Raw genomic sequence first — 24,891 nt, 5'->3', positions numbered from 1 at the left:
GCCTGCTCCTCAGCCTGCTTCTGCTGCAGCTTACGGGAGCTCAGGCCATAGTCCTCATCAAACCAGTCTTGATCATCTCCCAGCACACTCAGGAACTCCCGGTTGAGCTCCAGCTCTGCCAGTCTCTTGGCAAGCTCTTCCTGGCCACTGGCACCAAACACTGGACTCTCCTGTGAATTAAGAGCCACAGAGTAAATGTGAAAGTGATGTCACACCGTGGCCTACTCAGCTTACATTTTTAAATGCTTTACTGAGGTAGCTGGCAATAAACAGCTACCAAAACAAGCCATGCAGTGGGATACATAAAAACACATGAGACACATACAGAACATACAGGTAATCTCCACATCATCCAACAGAACTTGGGAGAAAAACTGGTGCCACAACACATTCCTCAGATTCAATCATCCCCAGTCAAAGGCACAAGCAAGTTACAATCTCTTAAAATCAGTGCAACATGTCTGCTACTCACTGGTCTGGGACACATGTCTGGAGAGGAAAGCTCTTCTCTGTCATCTTCCAAATCAGAACTTAGGAAGAAGTTATTCAGTCCGTCTGGAATCTGTTTTTCAGCCTGCTGGGGTGGGGTACTGGCTTCCTCCTTCGCATCACACAGCTCCTGGTTGCTGAGCTGGATTTTCTCATTCTTGATCTTCTTTATTTGCTGTAGCTGATTGACTGTGTCTTTCACAAAATCTCTAAGTAGACTGTCTGTCAGCAAACTGACCTTTTCCAGTTGGTCTTTTGACTTTTCTTGCTCTCTAAGAGGCAGGCTGAGCTGTGCTTCTAACTGGTTCTTTTCTTTTGTCAGCAAATCCAGCAGTGGAGTTGCAGGCTTCTCCACAACACCAGGAGAGAGATCATCTAACCTTTCAGCACATTCTTCTCCCAGTGTCTTCTGCCTCTCCAGTTTTTCAGAAAGGAAATCTGACATGTCATCCAACTGAACAGTAGAAATCTCATCCACAACACTAGAACTGAGAGGAGTGTGGCTGGCCTCCTCTTTTACAGCATCCTTCAGGTAATCCACCACTGACTGTTCTTGGGCAAGTGAACCAGTAGCTACAGAAATTTCCTTTATGCTGTTTGCTTTAGATGACAACTCCTCATCAACCCTTTCCTCAGCTGAGGCTTCTGAGACAGCTGTGTCCACAGGAGCTTTATCCTGGGAATAATTCTCTGTTGCGTTTCTGCTCTGGCTTTCAGCTTCTTTGCCCGGTTTGGAGCTTTCTCTATCTTTCTGCTCAGCTTTGTGTTGTTTCTCCAGTCTATCATCAAAGAATGAGTCTTCATCATCCTTATTTGTGTCTAAATGGCTATCAATAATTTCTGTAATGTGAGAGATTTTTTGAGGAGGAGCAAAAATACCATGCTTTTCTCTGCAATCAAAATATTTAATATCATCATAAGTTCCATTATTATTCCCTTCAGGTTTATCCAATTCCACACCAGCCCAAAACCCTTTGGCAAATTTAGTCAGCCCTTTGAACCGCAGTGTTCCAGGCTGGACTTTACTCACAAGTACTCTATCTCCAATGTTGAAATTGGACAAACTATCTGTTTCTTCTGGGATTGAAGCTGAGGCCCACAGTGGTGAGCAAGTAGGAGCCTGTTCTTGCTCCGCACCTCTGTGTTCAGTATTTTTCATAAGTTCTGTTGGGGACTTCAGTTCCAGCAGCCTCTCTGAGTGCATGCTGCCCGAGAGAGACCTGTCACTGAGGCACTCACTGATTTCACCATCGCTGCCCAGGCTGGTGGATCTGCTTCGGCTGGCCTGGCTGTGCTGGGACTGCTCCCTCAGGGACTCCCCATTAGCTGAGAGCAGGGATCCTTCAAAGTCATCTTTGTAGCGCTCCTCAGGCAGCATTTCTTCAGCTGAAGCTTGTTTTCTCGAAGAGGATCCTTCAAAGTCCTCAAGGTACGATGGCTCTTTTTGACTAAAGAGCTGTTCTGAAAGCAGATCACCTTTTTCCTCTGCAGACTTGCTGAGTTTGTGAGAAGCCTCCTCTACGCTTGGGCCACCTATGGCATCTTTATCTGACCGTCTCTGTTCTAAGATTTCTTCTGTATCCTGAAGACTTTCCACAGCCACATCAAACAGTTCCTTTGGAGAGTGTTTGTTTTCAGAGCAGAGAGCCAGTGGACTCTCCTGTCCTTTATCTAATGTCAGCAAGACGTCAGAACTCTCCAAAGGCTTAACATAAGAACCTCCACTCTCATATTCCTCTGACTTTATGTATTCCAGGTCTTCTGTAATCTCAGATTTATGACTAATGGTAGGACCAACACTGGATGCATTTACCACTTTGTTCACTGACTCAAGGGATATCCTGCTAATGTCTTTCATGTCTTTGAGAAGAGCTGGAGAGGGGACACTGTCTGAGGAACCACCAGATTCTGCTCTGGAACTCTTTGGTAACACTAAACCCAAGGAAGCTGTTCCAGAAGGTTCTCCTGCATGAACAGCTGTCACAGGCACCTTCTTGGTGTGCACAGACACAGATCTCTCAGTTCTTGATGACACAGCATCTTGAAGGAAAATAAAAAGTGAATTTCAGCAGATGGTATAACCCACATTGTTTTATTGCAAACTGCAATCACAGGCAGCTAAATTAATATCAAGGTTTCTATGTTAAACGAAGAAACAAACTGGTGCCTTGGAAACACATACTTCTGGCTGTCCCATGGACATGAGCAACTTCCATTCAGGTTCCAGGCTTTCTTTCTGCTTCTGTTCCTTTAACCAGTATCCCAAGGTAAGGACTCAGTTACTTGTTTGCAAGCCACAGTAACAACAAAGATTTGAATGGCAGATAATGAAGAGATAATCACCAACAGCAAAACAGTGAAAAGTATCTGAACTCAGTGGTAAAGGAACAAGAAACAAAAGAAAGTAAAAAGGTTGTCACTTAATTACGGTTTCATGTAAACCTCAGAAATAGTAAACTAAATACTGAATACACAGGGTATTCTGCAAAAGCTGACTCCTGCTATATAAAACTGCAAAAAATACAGCTCCATCACTATGGTTTTATGAAGTCTGCATCCTCTCTTAAAACCTCTTAGTGAATCAAGATGGAAAAGGTTAAAGAATTTTAAAACAGTCAGTCTTCAAGATCTTAATCTGCAGTATGGATTTGTCCAGTTGCATACCTGCATGTTCTGAAATGGATTCCAAAGATGCTCTGGATCTCTCTGATTCAGTCAGTGATTTCCAGTTTTTAGCTGTCTCAGGCCTGAATTGGAAAAATCAAATTGCACGAATTACAGTTACACCAGGGTGTTGTTTGTTTGGGTTGTTTTTAATAGATAAAAATGGAGATACAAGCATGTATAATTATAACACCACACCAACGTGGCATTGTAATTATAATGTAAGTAGTTTGCTTTGTCAACATACTGTGACCTTAGAAAATAAGAATGGGGACAGAGAGGAGAGTCTGGAGAGTCCTGGAAAGTGATTTTTTTAAAAGACTAATCAAACTTTATCTATTTCAAGAAAAGGAAAAACAAAGAGGAAAAAAAAGTTGGGTTGTTTCCGTGGCTTTTTAAATTTGAATGCACTAAAATTGCACCATCTACTGGAGAAAAAGAAACACTTAAAAATACAGTGGGAAGTGCAAAAATCAGTTTAATTCTCTACCCTTTAAAATCTAAGATCGAAACCAGATTTAAGTTGCAAAGATGAGTGGTTTGCCTCAGACAGTGCAGTGGACATAATGAGTGACCAAAACAGGAAAAAAAAAAGCCTTCAAGGCTGATAGTGCATCCAAAGCATTTGGCAGAATTCTTGCACAACAGAAAATTATTTAAAAAAATCATTAAAAAAACCTTGAAAACAGAGCCTGAAAGGCTGGGCAGGACAAAAGTGAAGAGCATATGATTACAGACACAGTAAACCTTATCTGTTTTGGGTCTGGTGACAGCAGCAAAGAGGTCAATAGGATACTTCCACTGTCTAGTGCTTTAAGGCAGAGCAGCTACCAGCTTTCCTTGCATCCATGGTTTTGGCTAAAACAGCTATCACTACAGTTCTAGAATAATCTCAAAAAGAAGAAGGAGAAATCCCAGTTACCTATGGAGTGGTGGTGCCTTGATCTTAGGTTTTTCAGCAGCAGCTGAGGATGGAGTTTTAATCTGAGGTTTGGCTGTTGGTGATGCCTCCAGATCTCGGCTCAACTCTGCTTCAGTCTTCTTGATAAACTCATCATACGACTGCATATGGAAAACAATGCCAGCTGTTAATACACCAAACCACAACTACAATTCAACGATCAAAACCACTTAAGTGAATAAAGAATACACTTGGTTTCTCTGCAAACCAATCTATTTAACTTTCCCAAGGTCTACAGCTGCAAATCCTAGAAATTTCAATACTTCCAAAAACAAATTCCATGAGCACTAATCTTTAATCCCAGCTAGGATACTAATGTGCATAAACATACATAACCCCGGAACACTGCCAGTAACCCATTACAGATAGACATTTTAAAAGGGAATGGCATTTTTGCCTCAAGGCTCTGGCTCATGATTGGAAACGGTTGAACAGCCAGGTTGGATGGGGCTTTGAGCAACCTGGTCTAATGGAAGGTGTCCCTGCTCATGGAAAGGGGGTTGGAATGAGAGGATTTTCAAGGTCCTTTCCAACCCAAACCATTCTGTGATTCTCTATAATAGTCACACTTCTGTCACAACAATGTGTCTTTCACAGCTGTTGATACAATATTCCGCCAAAAACATCCATACTATAAAGATTTATCCAAGGCCAACAATCTGTTAGTTTGCCCTTCTTTATACTGTTCCTAACCTCCAGCTGTTTGATCAAACTGGCTTCCTGGGCCTTCAGTCTCTCCTTCTGTCTCTTTTTCTGCTCCTTTTTCAGCTGGTAAACCACAGATTTCCTTTTCCGTAGCTCATCCTTCAGGGCCCTGATGCGTCCTTCGATGTCACTTTGATCAGAGGTGGTTTCTGAAAAAGTTTAGTTTTAGTCTTTACAAACTTGCCCCTCACAAAACAATTCTAAGCAAAGCAATGAACAGTCATTCAGTAATTACAAAATACAGTCCAAGAAAAATGTCAAAGAACTTAATGTCAACATGTTATTTAACACAGTAAGACTCTTAAAGTGGGATTTCAGATTCTAAACACTACTATGTGTGTAAGATATAAAAAGGTGTTGCATCTTACTTAATTTACAGGAGATTGGCTCTGATACACACAGTAACTCGTTACCAAGCTTATTCACACCAACCACACATATTTATGCTCTTCATCATTAGCTGCTTGTCATGTTGGGTATTGCAGAAATTAATTTTCTGACGTATTTAAAAATGCAACTCAAAGCTGCACACCAAAAATATATCTGAAACACAGGCTTACAATTAGAATATTGAGTTCCAAGTTACAGAGTACACGTCAGTGATGAGAATGTCACCAAATAGAAGTTTCTGGCCCATACAGATTTTCTGTCACCTAGACTAAATACATCTATGAAACACAGAGCTGACTGGCCAACAGCTGGACGGGAAGTCAATCTGAACAACACAGAGATTGTCACTGTCCCCAGATACTCAGATCTAGTCCCTGCATAATAACCCTATTCTACCAATAACTCTGCTGATTTTCTTATTTCTACTGTATTTCTATTTCCTACTTTCTTCTACCTACTTCTACTTTCCTTATTTCCTCTTAGTCTCTCAGACTCTAGAGAGAGACCACCTCAGTCTCTCATTAGCTGTTTTCTCCCACCCACCTATGTCCACTTGTTTCTTGTTTTAAATGTGTACCAACACAGTGCAAAACAAGATCCTTATCCCAGATTGGTGCTACACAATCAACTATCAAAAACTCTTCAAAGTATTTACCTGACATAGCCTTACTGGAGCTTCTCCCTGAGCTGATGTGCCCTTTCCTCTTGTAGCTCCTTAGAGGAGGATTTTGGCTGGTTTGTTTTTCTAATGCTCAGTACCACCTGTAATGTTTTCTGGATGCTCATAAATGCCAGTTGCTTTACTTAATAGCTTAGAAAGCCAGTTACCGATATCCTTTGGTCAGCTAGCAGGAAGAGCTGGACGTTTCCCTAATCCATCTCATTTCTGAACATAACAAACCACCATAATGAAGGATTCCATCCTTAACAACAGCCAGTAAATGCAATCAAACTACTGTATTCTTTTTGCATTAACAACTGTTGCTAACCATTTAAAGAATTAAAAAAAAAAACAAAAAAAACCCCCAAAAGAATGGAACCTCACTTGCTAATCAGGAGCACTTTGCGATGCCACTGTAATTAACAGCTCCTCCCTAACAGTAAGTGACCACTATGTAATTACAGCATTTCTTGATCAGCTCATAAGGGAAAGATCTGCACATGCTTTCATCTTTGACGATCTTGTCTATGCATGCATCAGACTGACAGGGCAATGACTTCACTGCTACTCAGCAGGCTAGAACATTTGTCTCTTTACAATGGAATGATTTATTGTGAAAGCAGCACCATCCTGATTGACTTCCCACCTCTCACACCTTTCTTTAGAATCTGAAATCAAAGCCTGTCAATGTTTTATTTTGCACAAGTTTATTTTCATGATCACTGTTGCCTGCTCTACATTTCATAATGGCTTCCTTATATGACTGCTGTGTCAGAGCTTGAAAGTAACTTTATCAAGGTGCTGAAAGCTTCACTGGGTTGGAAACCTGCTCTCAAGACAGAATCGCAACACAAATTACTCAGTGCAAATACCTAGGTGTTTCTCACAGTAAGTTACCAACCATCACAAACAACAGCCAGTACACACAAGAGAACCCTTTTAATTCTTTTTCCACTAAAGACTTTTCATTAAGAAAAAAACCAAGGAGGAAAATGCTATCTCATTTGCTAAGAAGTATTGTGTGGTGCTCTATCAATTGCACTGTGGAAAACAAGATGTTCTAGAGCCTGAAAGCATAGAAAGAGTCAAAACAGACTTCCCAGGTGAACAGAGTAGACGATGGTGACCCACGGGATGGTGGCTCAGGAACCCCTGCAATCCACATGACTGAGAGCACAGCAGGGAAAGGGCTGCTCTGTTCCACTTCACTTCCAGTATTCCTCCCCTCAGCATTTACTGGCAGCCAGCTTGGGTACTGGACAAAGGGTATAATGAGTCTATATAGTAGATCTTGTATTTTATACCTCAAAATGCCACCTTAGGCCCTGCACATATACCAAACTCTCCTCCAAAAATAAACTCCTGTGTCCTGAAGCATCCACTGATTCTGCACATGGAAGAGCAGGCCCAAGGGTCTCCCCCATACTGCCATGTAACAGAGCTGTACTGCTTCTGGAGCCACGCTGGGTGCCCAAGAAGGGATTTTTAAATTCTAGGACCACCTTAACTATTGACTCTTACCTTCTCCATGTGTGTTTGCAGAACCTGCACTACTTTCTACAAGAAGAGATAATGTATAAACCTTCAGCTCAAGAGATCAAATTACATAATGGGAAAATACTCCCACCAACCCCAAGCCCTGGCAATTTCCAGGAATTTGTCTGCCTCCCCCACCTATGTCTGCATTTCAAGTTTGTTAAAAGCAAAAGCTTTGAAAAAGCAATTTAAACCCAAGTGGATATTACACTTACCTGACTGTGTCATAGATAAAGATTCATCAGACCAGTTGTGAGACGTCTGATGAGACTTCACAGGTGAACGTAGCTGTCCTCCAGTTCTGTGGCTGCCTTTGCTGGAGTCTTGCTTTGATACAGATATGCTGCTTTTGGGAGGAGACTAAGAGAAGAAAAGGATAAATAAGTAATTGCAGTTTGAAAGTAGAAGATCACTGTCATCAGGAGCCAGTTACAAGGAAAGAACAGCAAGACAAGAGAGCATCTCAAACAATAGTAGCTATACGAAGACCTTAAGAAGAATTTAATCTTTGCTAGACAGTAAAACAAAAATACCAAGAGCAGCAATAACTGACTGCTTACTTTGAGCCTAGATGTCAATAAACCTGCTTAGACTACTCTACTACCACCTAAGTGAACTGACATGGCTCTGACTCACAGGTGTTCAATACATTTGTGTCATCTTATTTGGTTACATCCGCAGCAATAGGAACTCCTAGTAAATAAACTAATGAAATCAACCACTTTATGTAAGGGGTGCAAGATGACATTCTGAATCAGTGAAACAACTATTTATAGAGCCCTATTTTTCTGAGGCCAGGCAAAAATTCAAAGAGCAAATGTTCCTGCAAAATGCTGCTTAACACTTCAACATTATCCTACAAACCTTTAACACACCTTGGACATAACCTCTGGCATATATTAGACATTTTATTATTATCTTCTCAGCAAATCTGCAAAGAAAGTGTTTGTAATAAGTCTAGATAAGCATTTCTTTTACTCCACAGACACTGCATTTTCTGTCTTATTAAGCACAGGACAAAATTAGGATGAAACTCATCAAAATTATCATCCAACTAGAAATAGCAATTGGAATAGAACAATAAGGCAGAATTAAGCAGCAAGCAGACTTAATCTGAAACGCAAAGGACTGTGCATGAGGTTACAGGTCTGCTTCTTCATCCCATAGCTGCACTTTGGGATACACTACTTGCAAACAAGGCAAAGTGGAAAAACAGAGCATAGTTTCCATGGCCTCCAAGAATTTATACAATGGCAACAAGCTAGCCTACAGCTAATTCACACTGGTAAACTGGGTCAGTGTTCCACCACTTAGCACTGCATACCTACGTGACATACGCAAAATGTTTCGCAAGACTACCCACAAGTTTAAAAATATCTAACTCTGTGCGGAAACAATATTTCCCCAAGACTTCAAAGCACACATCTGATCACAATGATGACACACAGTAATGTGAAGTGGTATCACAAGCACAGAAAACAGATTTAATGAATAGTTTAATCTCTACTTTGACAACTGGGGTGGCTATACTTGCTACTTCTCTGATAGTGTGTAAGAACAGCTCACTCACCAGTTTGCCAGGCGAGGAAGAGGACTTGAACTCTTCAGAATAAGCCATTTCTTCATTAATTGTACTCTGATCTGGGCTTTCTGGCTGTTCATGGCCCATGGGCTCTGATGGGACAGACTCAGCAGCCAGACTGCCAAGATCTTCTGGGATAGAGCTTTCACTATTCAGATGAGAGCAAGAAGGCACTGGAGACTCTTCCTCACTAGCTGTTTCTGAGATTCAACAGGAGGAAAAACAAGGCACATCAGAACTTGCACCACCTTACATGCAGAGGCTGAAGGCATATAAGGCTGAAGGCATACAAGGTTGAAGGCAAACTTTCTATGCTGCCTGCATATAAAGTAGTAACTGCTACCAGTACACATCAAACAAGCGTTATTGCACTCACCTAGACACACTGATGGTGAAATGTTTAGCAGGAACAAGCCTGCTTCCAGAGAAGTATGACTTAAAGCTATGATTTGTGTTCAAGATACACCTGGATGTGGCACTTAGTGCCCTGATCTAACTGGAAAGGTGGTATCAGTTAAGAGGTCGGACTTTATGATCTCACGAGGCCTGTTCCAACCCAAATGATGCTGTGCACCTGTGAAAACTGCCCAAGATTCTTAGTGATTGCTGAATATCTAAAATAAAGAGGTTTTCAGGATATTCTAACATTTTCCAGACAATACACTCCAAAAAGATTATTAGGGAAACCTGTCCTTCCAGTTGACCATACAGAAGCAAGAGTCACTATTAGTCTGAAGAAGTCATGGAGGAGCATATAATCTGCAGGCCAGATCTTGAATTTAGAATTGATTGCTTCCTTTACAGTAGTTGCAGAAAACATTTTAATGTTATGATTTCATCATGAGTCTCTCAAATGGCAACAAACAAAATAATAAGGTGGGTTTTCAATATTCCTGTTTACTAAGTTCCGTAGGAGTCACAGCATTACTGAGGCAGCCATGGAGAACTATTCAGTGTCTGAGCGAAGGCTGGGGAGAGGAACTTTTCCTTCTGAAGCAGGGCTGAGCTCCAATGCTTACTGGTAGACACAATCAGTAGAAAGCAAGGCTATTTCCTCACTTATTGATGAGAATTCAGCATTTGTGCTGAATTTTTGCTCATTGGAACTTACTGACTCATACACGTATCATCTTTAAAATGTCTTACAATGTCTAAAATCCGCATGACTGCTTTCAGCAACAAGTGTAATAGGGCAGTATTCTGAATTCCCTTTGCACATTCAAAGGATGTGCTGCCTACTTTCAGCAAAGTGGGGGAAAAAGGAAAATAGGTATGTTTTTAGAACAATCCCTGAAATTATCTTCTCTCACTGCAATTCAATCCCTGTGCTTCTGCATGGTCCACTTAAAACTCAACTGTAAAGTTGTAGCTTCCAGCATCTGGGAATTCAATTTTCCCTCACAATAGCATAATTTATACTAATTAGATCCTAGCATACTTTACTACAGCTACACATTTCAAACAGGTTGCATTAACAATGGAGGGAAAAAAAAACCTGTTTCAATTTTTGGAAAACACAGACAATGGCAAAGCAGCCCCTGACAGGAGCCATCCTCACAAACAGTACTAAAGCTAACAGGGAGAGACACTTTGCTCACTACTGGGGAAAACGGTTTTAACAGAGTTAAGTTCAGAAGACTACCAGCAAAAGATCATGCCATATTGCAGTATTTCTGCTTTGGAAGACAGAAATATAGTTTAAAAATTGTATGTAGAAGTGACCAATGGGCTTATGCTGCACTTTTCACTTGGGAGGATACACAGCAAAGGAGAAATACACATTTAACTATGGTGTAAAACAGGCTACAGAGTGCAGAAACTGAGATTCTAGGAGTGTCCAGAAAACAACCAAAATATCAGAAAAGGAAACAATTGCAAACCTAAGCCATCCCTGACTTGTCATATGTGTCACTTCCCTCCATTTCCCATTACCTTTGGGCTCAGTTCTCTGATCCCCCAGCTCTTTCTTGGGTATTTTGGTTTTGAGCAGCTCTTTGTCCCAGGCAGCCAGAGCCTGCTTTTCCATCCGCCGTATTTCTGCCTCCTCCGCATCCAGGCGGCGTTTCCACTCCAGCAGCTCCTCCGCGTGCTGGCGGCGCTGCATCAGCTTCTGCTCCCGCTTAGTGAGGAACCTGCCAGGCAGAGCAGAGGCCAATGGCAAAGCAGCCAGCCACACCCAGAGACCCCAACACCCAGGTACTCGACTGCTGCCATTGCCAGAACCGCACTTGTTCAGTTTGCTTTCTAGGATAACACCCACAATAACTACTATCTCCCAGACTTCTGGTGTGCTGCTGAGAAAACCCCACAAGTAGACAAGGCTTCTTTTCTCTGCAGGAAGTAATGGCTATATCATACTGCAAACAGGCCGTTTACATTTTTAAAATCTTCAAAATCATTAAAAGTGCTACAAATTACGCACTAAACTGAACAGAAAAAGTTCCCAATTTCAGGACATGAAAAGTACCTATGGTATTAAACTGGAACCTTCTAGAAAGCCGTGACCACTTGAAAAATGAACTTTTCTTTTTTGCTAATCCCAATGACAGAAAAATTGTAACCTCACTTGCCCCACAGTTTTTTCCAAATATGTAAATATAAGAGAAGGTGATTCTATATTAATAGTCCTCCTGGAGCTTTAATCCTTCTTCCTTGAAGCATCATCTCTATGGCTTGCCACACTTGGAATGTTAATTGTGAGCTGACAGCATCAAGAGAATAACGATGCCAGATTGTTTCTTCCCAGCTACTAACATATCTGGCTGGTAGTTTAAGAAGAAAAAAAAATTAAAGCTCATGCTGAAAATTAGCAGATATTTTCTTTCTGACAAATAGCTCTTAGGTGATTTTAAGATGAAACCTTAGAATTGACAAAACTCTCACAGGATTTTGTAGGGATGAATAGGTCTGTGTGCACACACTTGTTCTTTTTGCCAGCCCTTGTCTCATTTCTGAGCATTGAAGTAACCAAGACCATAGCACTCAACCTTTCAGACAGTAAATTGGAAGCAAGTTCAACATCAATTGCACACACTTCCTCTGGCATGCCAAGTCTAGAGAAGAGTGCCCATCAATCCATTCACCTCCTACGCTGAAAGCGTCAAGAAGTCATAGAATCACTCTGTAGAAAGTACACGGCTTGCCAGCTAGAGAGAGTTTGTCATTGGTACAGAAGTTGTGGTGCTGTAAAAGGCAGACTTCAAAGACTTGTGATGCTTCATTTTTGCGAATGTCTTTATAATTTTCAAGCCAGCCTAAGCACTTAGCATCAAAGTTTTTAAGCTGCAAAGCAGATAATAATCTCACTTGTGCTTTTTAATCTCTCACATTTCAAAAAACCCTTTTATTTACAGAGACTGGAATGGCCAAGTGACTCATGTGCAGGTCTTGCCTGCTAAGGGACATTTCTTGTTTGCTCACTTAGTGTTTGTTCTATTCCCTGGAAAAGTGAGCTGGCAGTTGATCAGAAAGGTTAAGATTCAGATAAGTCCTCCTCTAAGACAGATTCAGACAAAGGGACCAAGTTATGACATAAAAAGTTTCAGAAGACAGTAAGAGATGCTCACAATCTTCTTTCTGATGGTCAAAACAAGATGAGGTGAAAACCAGAAGATCTCTGAACATCTGCCATCTTGAAGCTGACAGATTCCATGATTTTGTGCATTATTTTATCACTTTCTACAGACAAGCATCAAACATGGTCTACACTTAGGCAAAACTGACAGGCTGGTATCATTAACCGAGCAAACTACCAACAGTAATTGCATTACAAACATGACAGGGACAGCCATGACAATGTTGTGTCTTTCACCAGCACTATCAGATTTAGCCACTCTTACTCTCACACACACATCAGTTCCAATTAGTCCAGTAGATCATACGTTTGGAACTTGTTATGGAGGTTATTACTGCAATAACCTCAATACAAAAAGCAACTTTTTCTTCTTTCTTCACCTACTGTTTGATTCCACCAGAAAGTTCTGCAGTTTACTGGATCTTGAGAGAGGTAAGCCCAGTTGAAATAAAATGCAAGAGAAAGTCTGAAATAAATGGATTCAAAGGAGCACGTCTCCTTAAAAGCAGATGTCAAATGAATTAACCTAGAAGACCACAAACAGGAGAAGAATCAATGAAATTGCCATGAAAATAATTACCACGTAAGAATTACTTAATAAGAAAAATAAGTCAACAGAAGTGATGGGAGACAAAGAGGATTCCAACAAAAAACCCACAAAAAGAGGAGGATCAAAGCAGCATGGCCAAAGATGCAGACCCTTTCATAACCTTGGGGTTTTAAAGGCCAGAGCCACAAAATAGCAGATGCATTGCCTTAATATTTGTTGCAGTCTAGAGGGTTCCAGTTGCAATACCAAGCGTACACATTTATTCTCAAAAGCAGAAAAAAAATTGCAAAAGCACATCTGGCATCTACACAGCTGGAAATGTGGGGGAGCAATGAGGAAGCAGCAGCACTCAGATTGCAGCAGCGTGATTTCAAAGTCTGTTTCCTGGTGCTAACATCACACATTTTATCCATGCATTTCAAATATTAGTATTAACCTGCTGCTCTAAACTGTACTTGTACATTTTAAGGTATACTGACTATAAGCCCAAACTATGCGGCTTCAGCAGCTATTCTGAAGTAGTAACCAGACAGCGGGAGCAAAGTGAACTGTCTGCCTGCCAGAACATAGCAGGAATAAGAGATTAGAATCCTGGAATGGTTTGGGTTGGAAGGGACATTAAAGATCATCTAGTTTCACTCCTCTACCATGAGCAGGAACTCCTTTTGCTAGACCAGGTTGCTCAAAGCCCCAGCTGACCTGGCCTCGAACACTTCCAGGGATGGGACAGGTTGTTTCTCAGGGTGACCTGTGCCAGTGCCTCACCAATCTCCCAGTAAAGAACTTTTGTATATTTAATCTAGATCTACCCTCTCTCAGTCTAAAACCATTCCCCCTTGCCCTACCACTGCAGGCCCCGGTAGAAAGTCTCTCTCCATTTTTCTTATAACCTCACTGTATATGCTGAAGAGGCACAATAAGGTCTCCCTGGAGCCTTTTCTTTTCCAGACTGAACAAGCCCAACTTTCTCAGCCCGTCTTCATAGGAAAGGTGTTCCCCTTCTTTGATTTTTTGTGGCTTCCTCTGGACCTGCTCCTACAGGTCCACATCCTTCTTGCACTGGGGACCCCAGAGCTGGATACACGACTGCAGGTGAGGTCTCACCAGAGCAGAGTGGAGGGGTAGAACCACCTCCCTTGACCTGCTGAGATGTTTTTCCAAGCAGCCCAAAATAGAGTTGGTTTTCCAGGCTGCAAGTGCACACTGCCGAGTCATGTCCAATTTTTTGGTCCATCAGCATCCCCAAGTCCTTCTCTCAATCCATTCATTCCCCAGACTGAACTGATACTGGGGATTGCCCTGACCCACGTGCAGGGCCTTGCACTTGGGCCTTGTTGACCTTCCTGAGGGTCACGCTGGCGCACTCCTCAAGCTTGTCCAGGTCCCTGTGGACAGCATCCCTTCCCTCCAGCTCAACTGCACTGCTCAGCTTGGTGCTGAGGGAGGAGTCATCCCCCTGTCTATGTCATTGATAAAGATCTGGAAACAGTGAGGCAAGTGTCAAACACACCCACTGCTGAAGAACCTCTGGACTTTCTAGGACTGAACAGAGCATGCTCTATCAAAGAGTCTATCACTGGAGAAATATACAGTTACCTGACCAATTGGTTGTAGATATACAGCTGGAATTTGGGATGGAGGTTGGGAAAACAGACACTGAGAGAGGCCCAGTGGTGAGACGTAAAGACAGAGAAGAAGTAGTGAACAGGAGAGCAGTGTCTACAAAATAAGGAGGAAGAGTTTAAAACTAAGATAGCAATTAAGACAGAAAGAATGAGAAAAGGATAGCATCTAGCAAAGAACTTTAAAATTAATTGCATTTAACATTGTATAGTTAATACCCAACATCTGCAGTACAAAAACTATACACTGTTATGCAGAAGGTTATAGAACATACACTTACAACACTTCGTTTTCTGTTAATGAAAGACAAGCGACTTTCACACTGCTGTATTTTTCTTCAAATTTCGGCGAGTTTTATTACTTTGATGCAGATTTCCACAAGCACCAGTTAATATATCTCAGCCTGACCTTTCTCATGCTATTCTCTCAAAAGAGTTAATTATTGGTATTAATGAGCACGCTGGTTTTGCAATATCAACAATTTGCTGGTCTGAAACTTCAAACACATTTTCATTCACCTGGCGAAACCTCAGTAAAATTATTTCTACAGTAAGGTAAGCACCAGTGAAAGAGCAAAGAAAAAAGAGATTAAATAATTTACTTCTAAAACATAAACCGTTCCAGGAAGAGTCCAAGATATACCTGCCATTCACACGCTAGCTGCTAACTGGGATTTTTTGCAACAAAGTACAGACTTGATCTCAGAATATTCATATATCTCATTTGAAGTACTAACTGCTTTTAAAAAAATCTCCATAACTTACAGCTCTGCTTAAAATGGTATTTCTTGAAAGTATTACCATTTTAAGCTAATTCCTAATGAATTATCAAATTTATAGAAAAATACCATGCTCCATTTAGCTCTATCAACTACAATGCAAGCTAAGAAGCACGCTAAGGAAAAGCAAATGAAAAAAAGCATTTAATCCATTATTGCACAGATTATCATTAATGCTGCATATGCAAGGAAAGCCAGGGGAAGGTGGTTAATTCTCTTTGACAGAGCATGCTCCTGTTCACATGCAGGCTACACAGACTCATTAGTTAAAACGAAAACAGAGCTATTCTTTCATTCCCCTTTTAGCAGAAAACAAATATTAAAGCTGCCTCCTAAGTAAGGAAGCCAAAGGATTTCCACCTTGCTGTGGAGTACAGCAAATCCAGCATAGCAGGCTTTCCCAATTCCTTCCTCTAGTGCCTTTGTATTTATCATTCAGCTTCATCCCTTGTGCCCTATTTCCCACCCCGATTCCCCTCAAATGGCAGCTTGCTATCATTACATCCTACACCAAACATATTACTCTATTGTTTTATGTGTTTTACAAACAGGATATTAAAAAAAAGAACAAGTCAGCACTGTTTTTCAATCAATAAGCACTGCTATCACTACCAAAACACCTGCCAAAGGTGTGCAGCAACTGTACGATAGGAAAATCAAGTTTCAGAGAATCATTTACGCTTACACAAAATACTTCCTCCTCTGAACACGTACAACAACCCAAGATGTTTAAAACCATAAAACCAAAAATGTATGATCATATATATCACACAGAATTTCCACTTGTTCTACCATCTCAAATCCTGGTATCCAGCTTTTGAAAAGTATTCTCCAGGTGAGCAATATTTCCAACTACATAAAATAATAACCAAATGAGGACTAAAATATCTTTAAAGGTAGAACATACTTTATATCTGCTACTATCCCTTGCAATAGTAACAATCATCAATATGTAAGTCTTTATGCAATCGTAAATGTTGCTTAGAAATGAAGGTACTTCGAAAAAATAAGATTTCAAGACCAATATTGACAAAACCACTACCTGATAACAAGTGGCAAAGGAAGCCTGGAATATACAAGTATATTTGTCATCGCTTTTAGTAACCTCTACATTACTATGTCTCAAAATTCATAAGCTGCAGATTGTTTTTTTATCACCATTTGAAATTTGTTGAATCTTGTGTGGGAAAAAAGATAAAGACACTCTTTTAACAAAAAAATAGGATCAGAAGAAAAAAATTATTTTCTTGAAACCCTAGAAGTCAACATGGCCTACAACTCACAAGCTTTTCAAGTCCCCATCTTAAGCCATTTACCAGTCTCAAAAGATACTTTGAGATTTGCCACTATGATGATGGGGTGGTTTTCATACAGCTTGGAATGTCAGGAGTTTAGTCTGGAAATATGTCACCTCAGAACCTTTTACTGATCAGTGATTTTGGCAGCTGGGTTTACCAGATGCTACCAGAGGAGTCCGAATAAAACAGCCATCGACTCAGGCTAGACACGGAGGCCATGAAACTACAACATGTTTTTAGTTTTTCCTACTTATACCAAAGTCTCCCTTACTGCTACTGGGTTTTATTTTCATTATATTCAAATACACACATGTGTGGGAAATGTGCTTCTCAAATGATTGCAAGCAAACAGGCTGCTAAGGAGCCAAGGACAGCTGGCCTTTACATGGCACTGCTTGCTTTGTGATGTTTTATCCAGCTGTGTTTGGAGTCTCAAGAGAAAACACGTTACAAAGATCACCCACACGGACTAAAGTGCAGTGACTATCGTGGTTCTAAGCTCAAAATAATTGTTTAAGCAAAGACTGTTTCTTGTGGCAACTGGCAGAAGCCAGACTTTCAACGGATTAGTCTCAAATAAGAATTTAGGGCTTCAAACTAATGAGCACAGGTGGGTAAAGTGTTTGGGATGTTTCGTGCACACAAATAATTCCTCCACCGAAAGGCTGCAGAAATCATTTTTTATCTAAAACAATTTAAAAGGTGAAATCAGGAGATTCATTTTAGGTTTTCAGACCCAGGAACTGCACATAGATTTTGTTATTTCCTCTGGAGCCTAACAAACATTTTCAACAGTCTTCCAACCTGTGAACCACATATCTTCTCAGTCACATACATACTACCTCCTTTAATACAGACCACCTCCGTTAATAAAGAAAATATTAAAGAATTCATCCTAGCTGGTTTTAATGCAATCAGAATTAAAATTCAGCAGCTGGATAATTAGATAGAAATCACATACCTGACAACCTCAGTGCCTTTCTGTGAGCCAGACCTGAAACTCAGTTACTAGTTGTTGCATGACAATTGCTATTCTAAGTCACATTTCAATTCAAGATAAAAATTGGCACTGTAATTCCAGAGTCTCGCTCCCTATGTTTTTTCCTCTTTAAGGTAAAAGGGGAGATACAAAATAAAGGCACCATTTTGACCATTTGACTTCAGATCTCTCATTGCAAGAGAAACTCTGACAAGCTGTGCAGTGAAGCTGGAACCCATCCACATTCCTTGTACCTACAAATATCAACATCTCTTAAGCTGATGTGCTTTTACCAACTCTACCAAGCAAAAAGAATATTAAACCCAATCTTCTACAATAAAACCTTGACCACTTGGTCGCCATAATGTTTGAATCTTAGTACTCATGCAAGAACTGTAGCCTTTACATTATATTCAAAGATTAATATAGTTTTATTCATGCTTCCAATCAGCTGTTTTTCAGGCAATTCAGATCAAAGCGTGCGTGATATCAACACCACTAATATTTCTGATGGCCATTTTTAGTGCAGATGCGAGCCAAACCAATCATTAAAATAGCAAACTTTTGTAAAAGAAAAAAAGATATAGTTACTTTTCATCCATTCTGCTGCGCATTTTTTTAAGTTTCTGCATGATGCTGCTGGTCTCACTGCTGGAGATGGAGATTGGGGAAGGGCTGCGTGTTTCCGCATCAGTTGGAAGTGGGCTGGAACCATTGCTCTGCTTGATGTCATCCTCGCTGGGAAGCTCCTGCAATTAAAGTGTTAAAATAAGGATATTCTACAATCCTTTAAAAATTGTGTTAATTTAGCTTGCTTCTCTCTAGATTACGTAAAACACTACTTCAGAAAAGTCTGTCCACTTGCAGATTTAACTTCATTTTCCAACCTCATTTTTATTTGACACACAGCTTTTTAGTACACCCTTTCTCTCCATAATTTAAGTTTTCCCCTAACTGTATCCAGAACCAAAAAAAAAAACCACCCCCAAAAAAACCCCCAAAACAACAAACCACCAGAATTCAGTTACCCAAACAGGAAACCAATCTTTTCTATAGTATTACTATTAAACTTGTGTCTTCTTAAAATGTTGTAAGGAGGCAGCCAGTTACCAAAACCTCATTTTGCTGCCTTCTAAAGTAGATGCAAGAAACTTAGCATAATTACACTAACACAGCAGGAAGTTTTGGGATTAGTGCTTATATTTAGGAGTTTGGGCCTGACAAATAATCAAACAAAAATCAAAGCCTGAGAGATCTAAGCATCAAAAAACTCACATTCCTAAAGTCATTAGTTCAGCCTGAGAATGAACAAACACCACCTACTGTGCATTTAAAACATTTTGCAACTTCTCCAAAGGCATTTCCTTGAGTGATGCTCTAAAGCAATTAAACAGAAATTGCTGAGATAAAGCAGTGAGACCATTTCAGGCAGACAAAACTTCCAAGTGATAGGTCCAATCTAGTAGCTTCCCATTCCTATAAACACTGAAGCTGCATAGCTGAAGAGGGAAGACTCCAGCTTCTGTGCTGAACACTCACCAGCTTGTTTTCTCCTGCAGACTTCAGTTTTTCCTGCAGTTTCATTGTAGTCTGACGGATTCGCTCGATTTCTGCCTGCTGTTTCAGGATGAGCTGCCTCTCCTTCCGAGCAGCCTTGTTTGCCTCCTGAAGACGCTTAATTTCTGCCTTTTAGGGATAAAAGATTCAGCATAAGAACACTGACAGACCTCTCTCAAGAACACACTCAAAACTGCCACAGTGCCCTTCCTATGGGTTTGACATGACTGCAATTACATGAGGAAGGAACTAGGTTGAACTTCAACAGCAAAGAACTGAAGATCAATTAATACTTCAGAGTCTGAAGCATGAGATTACAGATAGAGAAGGACCCTTTAGAACAACGTGCTGAATATGACAGAAATGCAAATAAAACTTACAGGTAAGAAATACTGCTGGTTCTCTATTCCTATACTGACAGTGCCTGAAACATTTAATGGGTACACATGGCTTTCAACAGGACTTTCCTAGAGGGCATCCCTTACCTTTTCCTGCTGTAATCTCAGCAGCAGACCACGCTGCCTCTTTCGAATAGGAGGCATCTTATCATCCTCTCCCTTGTCTCGCAAATGCCTGCAAATAGATTGGAAGAAAGAAGAGAAGTAAAAATAAAGTAATAAGATTACTTTATAATAGTAAAGTAACATGGAAGAAGTGCACAACAGGCCTTTAAAGTGAAAAATCCTTGGCATGCTCTCTGGTGGAATACTTTGCACTGTTTGGTCAGACAGGCACAGTAAAAAGGCTGGTGCAGGGAGTAGGAGATCTCACAAGAATGGGCAGAAGCTCTGCAGAGGTAGCACACTCACCTCACCGTTTGAGAAACACAAAAGGAAAGACACTTGGCTCACTACCTTTGTCAAATCCACAATAACAAGAAATTGTAAGAAAATGTCTGCTGAACAATGGTACTCTCATGCTGAGAAAATTACTGATTAAATCTGGCCACTGCTGTTCACTAGTATCAGTGGGTACTTCAAGTGGACTTCAGGAAAAAACAGATCTTAGATTGGAAACAAATCACTAAGTACAAGATGTATCCAGATTCACAAAGTGTGGCCTGAGTCAACTAAAATGACCTCAGATACACATCAAGAAAAGAAAGGTCAAACTGTTTGACAATTCTATACCTTCCTGGATTAAGATATGTAGAGTTAGCAACTACACTTGGCAACGACCTTCTCTAATGGACAACAAACATCTGATCTTCTACTGTTTCAGTGACATTCTCTTAATCAAACCACATTCAACGTAGATATCAAAGCACACTTATAACCTGAGTCCTGTTCTTTCCAAGTCCCAGTAACAATTGTACAGAATACTGACATCAGAAGATTAGTTCAACCATTAATACTTAATAAGGGAGAGGTAAGGTGGAAACAAAACCTTGAAAAGTAGAAGGGAATGGTTAGTCAGCAGTAACATATATTCAGAGCTGCCTTACTTTTTCTGGTGTTCCAGCCAAGCCAGTTCTGCCTTGGTCTTCTCCTTGAGAGCCTTCTCCCGGAGCCGGAGCAGCGAGGACTGATGAGCTGCTCGCATTTCCTCCTCTTTCATGTACTGTCTTACCATCTCCATGGTAAACTTAGAGAAGCTATCCTGCCCCCCTGAGAATGGCATGCTTAGCTCCTAGAAGGAAAGACAAAGTTGGCATGGTAAGACAGAAATGCCAAGGCATTTTTTCAATTACAAAGTGCTCGTGTGTGTGGGTATATACAAAGATACACAAAAATAGAAGCAGGAAGGGAAGCTGTTTCTTCTCTGAGCTTTCTGCAGGCCAGCTTTTTCTGCCCTGTGCTGTGCGACAGATTTGGGAGGTTTTGGCCAGAGAGATGAGGCATCCTCTTGTGTTTCCTAGCTGTGCGTTAGCATAGTTGGAGGACTTAATCCACTGGGCTTTTAAAACCTACCCCAAGTAGTCACTCCTCCTAAGCCACAAGGTAGAGGCCTGGATGGACTCTTCCATAAGTCATCACACTTGCACAACAGTGACATACAGCATGATTCATACACCTCTGTGTTTTGAGATGCTCAGAGAACCACAGGGAGGAAAAGAACCCTCAACTCTGCAAACACAGCTAAGAACAGCTCGCTTGAAGCTTATTGGCTTAACCATGTCAGCTCAGTTAATGTAATTTAACTTAACTATGGTTGCCCAATCTACCTTGATAGATGACAGAGCTGTTTTGTCTGGGGACACGTCCTCATCAGAATCGTCACGACTGCCCCGCTTCTTCTCCAGGTTATTTCTGCGATGACTCTCAGAGGGCAGCAAAGACCGAAAAGATTTTTCTTCAATCTCATCCTCTGTCATGGACTCATCAAATTTCAGGGAGTACTCTGTTGCAACAGAAGCGGAATCTGAGGGAGAAATCAGCTTTACACTCAGGTACGCACCAGGAATGCAATTTTAGTCTGTCTCATCTCAGTAAAGTTAGGTGGGCCAGAAAGACAGGGAGATAACTAATGTAGAAAAATGGGCGTTTAGGAAAGAGGGATTTTGAGTTAGAGGACATCTGTTATCCAGCTTTGAGAGACCTAGCAGACTTGTGTACACAGGTATAAACACATCTGGAGTTGCTGAAACATCTGGTGTTGTGCCTGCAGGTTCAACAAGTGAGCATCTGGCTAAGCTAACACAGCAGGACCTCAAAGGTTCCCATCTCACCGTGCAATCCTTTGTTACTCTTAAGAGACTACCGTTCACCTGGGGTTCAGCTTTCGTCACACACATTCCCTCATTTATTTCAGAAATTTGTTCTGAAACAGCACCACCCTCCCTCCCTCCCCCCTTACCACCTTCAGACCCAGCACATACCAGCAGTGCAACCAACCTTTTTCGTCTGGCAGGGACAAAACACTGTCACTGGGCAAGGAATCATCTGCAGCAGTCTGAGCCTGCTCTTCAATGCTGCTGGTTGTCTTCTCACGGCGGGAAAGCTTCTTCTCGTTCTCCTTAGAAGACGGAACGGAAGGACTCTCCTGGCGGCTGCTGGTATTACTGTGTTATCAAGACATGATTTTTTAAAAAGACTTTGCACATTTCAAAATACTTTTATTACATTACTACTGTACACACATGATTAGCATCACAACAATAAACAACATGCAGAGGGTTTGGTTTTGGTTTTAAAATGCAGCTTGGCTACTTTAAAATTCCATGTTTAATCAAAATACTGATTGTTTTTTCACTCTAGCTTAAAATCCATGTGGTTTGAAGGTATGCACATCCTTCACCTGGCAGTGAGTAGTGATTATAAACGAATGCAAACAAATTTTCTTTCAGATTTTAAAAGAATGAGTTAGAAATTCTGTTTTACAAGTCAGGAATACTACAGAGGACAAAATTTTTCCAGTTCAAGATTGGAGAAGGGATGTGAGAAACTTCATGGAACCTAACTAAATCAGGTAAGTGAATAGGACACAAAAAGCTTCTTACCTCTGATCATGAACCTTTGATCTTGAGGACTCAGAGTAACTATCGAACATTGGTGAGTATGTCTGTTTCGAGTCACCTGTCTCGCCTTTACCTTGTGATATGGCACCGGACTCACATTTCCTAGAAATGAAAAGCATTTGGGATAAATCTGCATTGTCTTAAACATAGGAGTAATACAGTTTTCATGAGCTTTCATCAGTTTACTAGAAGTAGTAACAGCTAAAATTTCTGCTAAAGGATTTCTTAAAGCTTAAACTAGTTAAATCATCCCACAAAACATCTAGATCATCTTTTTCTACTCTTTTATGTAGAGTTTCACAGAACCAATTAATGCCACCTTTGGTGTACACTATTAAGGGCACAAAGATGGAATCTAAGTTCATCTTAAATGCTAACTCATTATGGCATCTTAAAGTTTTCTGCAATAATAGGTGAAGCAAAACCTAACAAATCTTACTTCCCCCTTCCCAAGATGTGAAACATGAAGCCAAACCTGTTTGTATCAGCTCGGGCCCTCAGCTGCTTCAGGAACTCTGAATGGTGCTGCCGCTGCTGGTCAAACAAGGTGGTGACAGGAGCAGCTGGGGCACTGACAGTGTCCGAGATCTGCGTCCGTGTTAATTCTGTCATCTGAGCACAACAAAAAACATGGGAATACAGTGAGCTTATCAGCATCAAAATGCTTCTGGAAGAGAAAATAATCATTCTGAGAGGCAGTTTAGTGATTTATAACAACTGTGTAAGATGTGGGGTTATGGTGGCTTGTAACTACACGCGTCGCCTCTGGTTGTAGGGGTGCATACTGCTCTGTGGATACGTATTCCTCCACACTCCCTTCCTTTACACATAATAAATTACAGTGTACTTTCAAAAATATTCCCAGCACATTGGTGACTCATGTTTCCACTGCTGTACTCCAGTTAAAATAAAAAGCTGTTCAACTGAGTACCTGGAGTCACTTGTGAACGGAGATGGAAAAGCTACTCTGCTGACCCAGCATCAGTGACCAGGTCATCCCCATCAGCCTCTCCACTAGCACCTCTTATGCTCAGACTTCAAACTTCAAGCAAGGAAGAGATTAAAACCCTACACCAAACAAAAGCTGTCTGTTTCTTCTTCACTGTTTCTTAAATAGTTTCTATCCACTTCAGCTCTAAAAACTACAATTGTTTCTTTGTCTTTATCCAAGACCTCACTACCTACTCTCAGTGACCAATACACTGCATCTATGTGAGGTGTCTGAGCTCTTCTGCTCCTTTAAGCCATTCTTGACTACTCAAAAATTATTTAAACTTCACATATTTGGCAGAGGCCAGAACAAGTACATCAGTATTATTCTACAGTTCCATTACTCATCATAAAACCAGCCTTGGTGAGCTCCAACACGTGCACAAGCTGTGAAGAAACAGTTCTGTTCACACTCATCAGCCTTTTGCACTCCATCCCGTAACACTGACCCACAGTCACTGTGATTTCTAAACTGTGATGGAATAAGAGCATTTCTTGGTTACTGTGTTCCTTATCCATGTGTGAAGCAGCTGCTACATACTGCAACAAGAAGTATAAACCTGATAAACTGATATAAAACCCTGAAAACTAATAAATATTCTGTATAGCACAAGAAGAACAAAGAGATTCAAAAAGAGGAAACTTCAAACTCTGTACCAAGTCAAGAGCTTTGCTGAAGATCCTCCCCTCTTCTTTTTTTTTTTTTTAAATTTATTTTTTCTTCTACCTTCAGCAGCAAACAAAATTGCAATTCTCTCCTTTTCTAATTTAATTTGCATATGAACCAGATACAGGATCAATCCCTGATGGAGAGCAACTCTTACAAACAAAAGATGCTGTGTTCACTGTCATCAATCTACCCTGGACAAACAAACTTCTTAACAGTTCATTAACTGGCAGATCATAAGAATATGGAACAGGGATTTAAGGCTGCTAATTGACTTCTAAGTAATGATGCCAGAGAAGCCTCCTTTGAAGTCCTATCATTTGTCATGTTATGAAAGTGAAGGAGTTGTACCAAGAATGACAGCAAATAGAAAATAACTTAAAAGCCAAAAAAGTATTCGCAGTAATACTGAAATTAAAACAGCTTTTCT

General features: G+C 40.7%; 1 protein-coding gene across 1 annotated transcript in view; it reads right to left on the bottom strand.

The window, feature by feature from the left end:
• CEP350 (centrosomal protein 350) overlaps positions 1-24,891 on the bottom strand; it is a 69,890-nt gene that overhangs the window by 12,456 nt on the left and 32,543 nt on the right. The window contains 16 exon segments of the mRNA XM_017737408.1: positions 15-170; positions 473-2,529; positions 3,154-3,236; positions 4,076-4,215; positions 4,808-4,968; positions 7,622-7,766; positions 8,977-9,188; positions 10,921-11,120; positions 18,382-18,539; positions 19,330-19,476; positions 19,833-19,920; positions 20,792-20,976; positions 21,512-21,708; positions 22,182-22,348; positions 22,787-22,906; positions 23,280-23,416. Of these exon segments, the coding sequence (XP_017592897.1) occupies positions 15-170; positions 473-2,529; positions 3,154-3,236; positions 4,076-4,215; positions 4,808-4,968; positions 7,622-7,766; positions 8,977-9,188; positions 10,921-11,120; positions 18,382-18,539; positions 19,330-19,476; positions 19,833-19,920; positions 20,792-20,976; positions 21,512-21,708; positions 22,182-22,348; positions 22,787-22,906; positions 23,280-23,416 (4,353 nt within the window).

This window comes from Corvus brachyrhynchos, unplaced genomic scaffold (assembly GCF_000691975.1).
Source record: "Corvus brachyrhynchos isolate BGI_N302 unplaced genomic scaffold, ASM69197v1 scaffold466, whole genome shotgun sequence".
Lineage (NCBI taxonomy): Eukaryota > Metazoa > Chordata > Aves > Passeriformes > Corvidae > Corvus > Corvus brachyrhynchos.
Note: the sequence above shows the minus strand (reverse complement) of the source record. Positions and strands in the feature narration are given on the sequence as shown.